Raw genomic sequence first — 8,301 nt, 5'->3', positions numbered from 1 at the left:
CAGTGGTGATGTAAAAAGGAGAAAGAAATAACGTCCTTCAAAATTAGCAATGGCTTCACAACTTGCAATGCTGCTTACAATACATTACGATTTGTCTGTCACAGACAGGGCTGACAGAACTCACTGATACCAGATGTAAAGCTTTGACCAGTGACGTAATGATATTGTGGTGTGTAACATCATATACGCACAAACCAAGATAGAACAATCAATATATATTTTGAAACGATTCAGTTTTGTGTGTGGACGTTGTAGAGAAAGGGGCATCCTTAGCGTAACCCCCCACCCCTTCTCGAAGTACAGCGAATGTGATTGTGAGATTATTCACGTGCTGACATGCTGATCTGTAGGATGTGTCGGATAGGCAGGTTTATTGAAATGTATATGCTGAAATATGGGGTACTTCATTCAAATACAGTATATATGTTCATAGGTAGCAAAGTGGATTGGGCTGAAATACTCAAATTCTTAAAGACATATATATCATCGAACACTACCCCGCTCCCTGCTTCACGTTACGGAGTGATCAGAGGAGTTACATATAACGATACCAAAGAAATAGTTATTTCAATACCTGTATAGTTTGAAACTTTAACAGTATTAGTGGCAGGGAAGTGTCGTACTGGCTGCATACTTTATGCAGGAACATAAGATATTTCTTAGTCGATGTTTAAGTCTAGTGACTGGTTTTGCAATCAGATGAAGGAATACAGACAAGAAACCGCCATAGGTAGTTTCTGGCATTATGTACTGGTTTTGTTGTGAAACATGAGGCTGTGTTTTGTGCATAATTTGTAAATATTAAGAATTCTACACATTTAAGTGCTGTATATTATAGTAAAGCTATTGGGAGGGTACTGTTGATTCTTCGGTTAGAGCTTCATGATGCGTAAAATTCTATATAATTTCAAAACTATTTACATAGCAAGTGGACAGTTAAGCTGTATTTCATCGGTAGTGCAGCATCTTGAACCTTAAAAAGAAGGAAGGGCTTCTACCATGGAACATATGATATTTAAAAATGAACTGAGTTTCTTTACTGTCTTAACAATTTTCTCTGTTTCGAAAATAGCGATTTGTGGTAGTTGCCAATAGCTCATATTACAAAATAATTTTAATTGTAACCGGTTTCTGATCAGATTTCTCCTTACTGGTAGTTGGTGTCTGGCAGAATAGCAATGTAACACATGGAATGTTTAATACAGTAATGACAATATTTTATCTATAGCAACATTTTTAAATTTGTGCACTTTGGAACAGTTATTTACATTTACAAAAACCTTATTGGTCTGGAGTAATTTTCATAATTTTAGAAAAAGACTGCAGCACACAAAGTGAATAGTATCATTCGAAAATGGAAATATATATTGAGCTTCTCTTAGAGTACTGGTAGAAAAAAAGTTTGAAAAGTAATCCAAGGTAAAAAACACTCTCCCCTACAATAAAGTACCAAATTGTATATCGTGTGCTATCGCTTACTGAACAGGTTGGCTGCTTAGTTGAACTGTTATTAAATATTCGTGGGGGTGCACATTGTGAAACTGTACGTACAGTGTATTAGAATTATAAGAAAATCATACACAGATGGAAGAAACATGATAGGGACATTAGGATAAAAAGAGACAGGTAAAGTATAAAATAAATTATTTTACATCTAAGTGAAAACCGTTAGGAGGATCTTTTCGGACTGTAAAGACATTTTATAGATCAATGATGATCAGATAATTTGTATGAACAGCAGACTGAAACTTAAAATTTCACAGGAGTTTGTTTATAATGAACGTACTTGTCAGGATGGGAAGAAACTGAGAGAAGGAAAGAAACCGAGTGAAAAAAAGGAAAATAAATATGGACATAATTATTACAGTAACCCGGTGTGTGGAATGTACAGAATACATCTAGGTATGTCCCTATGCGTTACTGTACTGTCAGGATAAACAGTTTTCACATATGTCATTCTGTTATCAGTACAGCGCAGTGCAGTTATTTGTTAACAATTTAAAACAAAATCATCACTGACAGTAAATGATGCGTATCTTTTATATGGTCTATACAAAAATTGATTAGTGAAACATTGCTGTTAAGATAATGTGAGCAATAGGCCTGCCATTCATGTGTATCAGGAAATGAGCTAAAATGGTAATTCTGAAACAGCATTATATGTGACGAAGTGTATCTGGTTGTAACTCTGTAGACACTTGCTCAGAAGTTGAACCATTATGAATATCACTATTAATGTCAGATTCTGTTCTTATTGTATTTATTATACAAAAACGTAAATACTGATGAAAATCGCTTCAGATAATGCCGTCATTCACTCGGCACACGAAGCATACTGCTAAACGAAACTAAGTAACCGATGCAGTTCGCTGTAGTACCTTCTCACACACGGAGTGGCATGAGCTTCACTAAGCTACACACTCAGCTGAAAATCTCTGACACACGTGGTTGTTTAATTAGGCTGAAGACCCTGCAGTTTATAGTAAACGCCGCGCTTCGCCAGGAGGTTTGCATGTTTTCCCATTTCAACAACTTTTCCATCACTGATGACACAAATCACATCTGCATCTTGAACTGTCGATAACCGATGTGCAATTGTAATGCAAGTCCGGCCTTCTTTTGCGTTGTCGAGAGCCTCTTGCACAACCTGTGTAAAACAAAAAAATGACTTATGAATATAGTTTACGTTTTTTGATCATACTTTTTGTTGTTGACAATTTGAAGCAATTGAAACTGAGGAGCTAAGAAGTCGTACACTTTCTTAATGAAAAAAGGAAAATCCAATTCAATTTTTTCATTGAACACGGGTTAATAAACTTTCAACAACTCAGGAGATCAATACTAATACCAAATAAAAAAATTCCAGGAAATTGCAAAACTTATAAAAGCATAGTCTGAACCAAAACGGTTGTGCTGAATCAGTTTTGTAAGAACCAATCTATCAACCGCCAATGCATATCTCTTATTGTTCACTGTTGATGTCTTCAAAATTGTAAGAGAAGTGCTTACACAGGGGCTATTTTAAATGGTTATCGGAATTTCATGTTTCCTTAGAGCCAATGAGATACATACAATTATATCGTTGCAGCGATGTATAGACAAAATAGCGAAGTTTTCTTCTGTGCGGGTGGTAATTGCCCCAGTTACCTTCAGATGGCAGTCATAGCAATGTGCCACTGTTATCATACGTGGACATGCTTATAGAATGGCTGCTACTATATCTGAATGACGGTAGTGACATAATGTAAAAAGTAATTTCTACAAAGAGGGCAAAGCGTTTTTAGAGTAACAACTACCTTAGCCATAGGTTGGACGCTGGATGAGCAATGATCAGATGCTAATATGCTGGTCAACACGACTACCATACCTGAAACCGTGTGATTTCTCCGTGTTTATACCTCTCCTATCGTCGAATATTCTGAAACTCAATGAACGCAGCCAAGCTGCCTTCCTGAACGTTGAACCGCATGTGGGAAGAGATGGACTACAGCATATGTGAATTGAGCACAACGGGCAGACATATATTGAGCTTCTCTAAAGTATAAAAACACGCTTTGTGAAAAATTGTGAAAATACTTTAACTTTCAGTACACAGTAGAATAAGAACCATATTCGTACTATATCAACTGTACTGTGTATTTTTTTTTTTTTGAACCTTGCAACCCTTCAGAATGATACTGTTTACATCCCTATTTTACCATGGCGATCAGCTTTCAAATACCTCCAGAGGCAAAACAACAATCACAGCTATGATGTAGTTACATGTCTGAAATGTTACCCATAATATTTTATGCTCAGTGCAATTCTGCTTTAAGGAAATCGTATGTTCATTGCACAATAGCAAGCTCTATAAAAGATGTATTTTTACTGACCAGTATCTGTGTTAATAGTATTACTGTCAGTGGGGTGTAGAACACAGTTTGAACTCTTTGCTGTCATTCGTTTTAACACCGCTTTTCCTGCAAATATTTACATGAGTACTACGTTTAGTTGTCACACACTGAAGCTTATGTTTAATATAGATAATAAGTTTGTTAAGTTAAATATCAAAAGATTTCCCGAAAATTGTTACCTGCTGCCCAGTACGTACCAAAAGAATAATCTATGAAATTTATGGTTGACTGCAGATGTATGTAATTATTGTAGTGAGGTAAGCTGTAGTTTTGATGCCGAGACGTTTGTACTTTATTTCGGAATAACCGTGAGCATAACACTCCAGAAGCATATATGTATGTCTTTTGTTGCGACGTCCCCATTTTGTTCATGCCAGTCGACTTCTTCCCAAAAATTTCAACTAAGTATATTTATAGACACTGTACATTGCTTTTACACTACTTTTATTTGACGAGAAGACAAGGAAACAGCACAGTGTAGACTTTAAGACACCGAATATTGTGCAGTGACAAGAATGATTCTTTAGAATCTACTGTTGGTAAGTACTTGCATTACCTTTTCACTTTCCGCGTCCAAAGCTGATGTGGCTTCGTCCAGCAGTAGGACAGGAGGGTTACGAACCAATGCCCTCGCAATCGCTACCCTCTGTTTCTGGCCTCCACTGAGCTGTATGCCTTTCTCCCCCACATGTGTTGCGTAGCCCTGTAATAAAAACTGTACTGTAGTTTTATATCAATGTAACACATTGAGAAAGAGGAAATGAAACGAAGAGGGAAACATATCCCGCATTCATTGGTGCAGAGAATACGTTTGATAGAATGGTCTAGAAGATACAGTTTTTTAGAACTAAATAAAACTGGAATATACAGCCAGAAAGAAAGACCGATTCTCAACCTATAGAATAATCACAATTCAGAAATAGTTAGCAGTGGTGTTAAGAAAGAAGCCTGTCTTCTCTCCCCATATTTAATTTGTTTTCAGAGAGTGCAACACACATAATCAAAAGCTGCTTCAAGGTATCAAAATGAATGTCGAACGAATACATTGTATTCGATTTCTTTAGCAGATTCTGTAAAGGACATGAACCATTTGCTAAAATTTTTGTTCTGATACATTTGACAACCACACACCGACAATGATTAAAAAAAGAACAAAATAATGGAGACAGATAAGCAGAATAGACAAATAACGGCAAACATTAAAATAAGAAACTCCGTATTCCTGTAAGAAATGAACTTTGCTTCTTGGAAAGTACAATAACAGATGACGAAAGACATACAATGAAGATTAAAATAAAAACTGGAATGGCCAAACAATCCTTCAGGTATAAGAGTAATATAGTAACAAAGAATCACTTTAATATAATAAAATAAATTCAAGACACTTATTTTGGGCAAAAATCAAGAGCCAGAATAATATCTGCGGATTTAACTGCAGCCGCTGCAACAAATGGCGATTGATAGAGAAGAATGGCTACATCAACAAGGCATTCTACATCTACATACATACTCCGCAATCCACCATACGCGTGGCGGAGGGTACCTCGTACCACAACTAGCATCTTCTCTCCCTGTTCCACTCCCAAACAGAACGAGGGAAAAATGACTGCCTATATGCATGCCTCTGTACGAGCCCTAATCTCTCTTATCTTATCTTTGTGGTCTTTCCACGAAATATAAGTTGGCGGCAGTAAAATTGTACTGCAGTCTGCCTCAAATGCCGGTTCTCTAAATTTCCTCAGTAGCGATTCACGAAAAGAACGCCTCCTTTCCTCCAGAGACTCCCACCCGAGTTCCTGAAGCATTTCCGTAACACTCGCGTGGTGATCAAACCCACCAGTAACAAATCTAGCAGCCCACATCTGAATTGCTTCTATGTCCTCCCTCAATCCGACCTGATAGGGATCCCAAACGCTCGAGCAGTACTCAAGAATAGGTCGTATTAGTGTTTTATAAGCGGGCGCCTTTATAGATGAACCACATCTTCCCAAAATTCTACCAGTGATCCGAAGACGACTATCCGCCTTCCCCACAACTGTTATTACATGCTTGTCCCAATTCATATCGCTCTGCAGTGTTACACCCAAATATTTAATCGACGTGACTGTGTCAAGCGCAACACTACTAATGGAGTATTCAAAAATTACGGGTTTCTTTTTCCTATTCATTTGCATTAATTTACATTTATCTATATTTATAGTTAGCAGCCATTCTTTACACCAATCACAAATCCTGTCCAAGTCATCTTGTATCCTCCTACAGTCACTCAACGACGACACCTTCCCGTACACCACAGCATCATCAGCAAACAGACGCACATTGCTATCCACCCTATCCAAAATATCATTTATGTAGATAGAAAACAACGGCGGACCTACCACACTTCCTCCGATGAACACTCACCATCGAGGACAACGTACTGGGTTATATTACTTAAGAAGTCTTCGAGCCACTCAAATACTTGGGAACCAATCCCATATGCTCGTACCTTAGGAGTCTGCAGTGGGGCACCGAGACAAACGCTTTCCGGAAGACAAGGAATATGGCATCCGTCTGATACCCTTCATCCATGGTTCGCAAGACATCATGTGAAAAAAGGGCGAGTTGCGTTTCGCAGGAGCGATGCTTTCTAAAGCCGTGCGGATGCATGGACAGCAACTTCTCTGTCTCAAGGAAATTCATTATATTCGAACCGAGAATAAGTTCGAGAATCCTGCAACCAAGCGATGATAAGGATATTGGTCTGTAATTTTGAAGATCCGTCCCTCTACCCTTCTTATATATAGGCGTCACCTGCGCTTTTCTCCAGTCGCTCGGGACTTTACGTTGGGCAAGAGATTCACGATAAATGCAAGCTAAGTGAGGAGCCAATGCAGTAGAGTACTCTCTGTAAAACCGAATTGGAATCCCATCAGGACCTGGCGATTTATTTATTTTCAACCCATTCAGCTGCTTCACAACCGCAGGGATGTCTATGACTATGTCCTACATAAGGGAATCTGTACGAGACTCAAACGGCGGTTTGTTTGTACGATCCTCCTGCGTGAAAGATTTCTCAAATGCTAAATTTAAAATTTCAGCTTTCGTTTTGCTGTCTTCCGTTGCCAGGCCAGAGTGATCAGTGAGTCACTGGATGGAAACCTTCGACCCGCTTACCGATTTTACGTAAGACCAGAATTTTCTTGGGTTTTCAGCAAGATGTTAGCTGAGGTATGACGGTGGTAGTGGTTGTATGCTTCGCGCATCGCTCTTTTTACAGCAGCACGAATCTCTACTAACTTTTGCCTGTCCTCATTCTCCCGATCTTACTTGTAACGCGAGTGCAACTTTCTCTGCTTCCTGAGCATTCTCCGAATTGCGCTGTTAAACCACGCTGGGTCTTTTCCGTCCGTAACCCACTTTTTCGGCACATACTTCTCCAAAGCGTGATTTACAATGTGTTTAAAATTTGCCCAAAATTCTTCCAAGTCCATCGTACCGGAAGTAAATGAAGTCGATTCATTTATTAAGTAGGATGCTAACAACTGCTTATCTGCTATTTCTGGTAAGAATACTCCCCTAGGCTTCTTGACCGACTTTTTAACTTTCGTGACCATAGTCGTAATGACAACAACGTGATCACTAATCCCTGTCTCAACACTGACACCGCCGGCCAGGGTGGCCGAGCTGTTCTAGGCGCTACAGTCTGGAACCGCGCGACCGCTACGGTCGCAGGTTCGAATCCTGCCTCGGGCATAGGTGTGTGTGATGTCCTTAGGTTACCTAGGTTTAAGTAGTTCTAAGTTCTAGGGGACTGACGACCTTAGAAGTTAAGTCCCATAGTGCTCAGAGCCATTTGAACCATTTGAACACTGACACCGTCGATGAGGTCTGGTCTGTTCGTGGCTACCAGATCTAAAATATTACCATTACGCGTTGGCTGTCGATTTAGCTGCTCGAGACAGTTTTCGGATAATGTGTTCAAAACTAATTCACACGACGGCTTGTCTGTACCACCTGTAATGAATCCATAGACATCCCAAACTATACTAGGTAGGCTGAAGTCGCCTCCGACTAATATAGCATGATCCGGGTACTTCTGCGATACAGAGTGTAGACTCCCTTTGAATGATTCTAGAACTGTCACGGTGGAACCTGGTGGCCAGGAATAACAGCCAACAATTAACTTTATTTCTCCTAGCCCTGTTAAACGTGTCCAGATAACTTCGACCTCAGTAGACACAGTATTTCTGTCAACTGCAATGAAGACACCACCTCCTACGGTGTCTAATCTGTCTTTCCGATACACGTTCCAACCCTCACTAAATATTTCAGAACTTCCTATCTCAGGGTTCAGCCAGGTCTCAGTCCCGAGAATAATTTGGGCGCCACACGCTTCCTGGAGGGCAGTAAATCCATGAACTTTATT

The 8,301-nt window shown here is 39.4% G+C and overlaps 1 protein-coding gene across 1 annotated transcript in view; it reads right to left on the bottom strand.

Annotated features, from left to right (window-relative positions):
- Window positions 1-1,272: 1,272 nt before the first annotated feature.
- Window positions 1,273-8,301, bottom strand: part of LOC124789683 (ATP-dependent translocase ABCB1-like) — a 213,597-nt gene continuing 206,568 nt past the window's right edge. The window contains exons 22-23 of the mRNA XM_047257118.1: window positions 4,450-4,596; window positions 1,273-2,647 (exon numbers count right to left, since the gene is read on the bottom strand). Of these exons, the coding sequence (XP_047113074.1) occupies window positions 2,453-2,647; window positions 4,450-4,596 (342 nt within the window). The 3' untranslated portion in view covers window positions 1,273-2,452. The remainder of the gene's footprint in view (window positions 2,648-4,449; window positions 4,597-8,301) is intronic.

This window comes from Schistocerca piceifrons, chromosome 3 (assembly GCF_021461385.2).
Source record: "Schistocerca piceifrons isolate TAMUIC-IGC-003096 chromosome 3, iqSchPice1.1, whole genome shotgun sequence".
NCBI classification, from domain to species: Eukaryota; Metazoa; Arthropoda; class Insecta; order Orthoptera; family Acrididae; genus Schistocerca; species Schistocerca piceifrons.
Note: the sequence above shows the minus strand (reverse complement) of the source record. Positions and strands in the feature narration are given on the sequence as shown.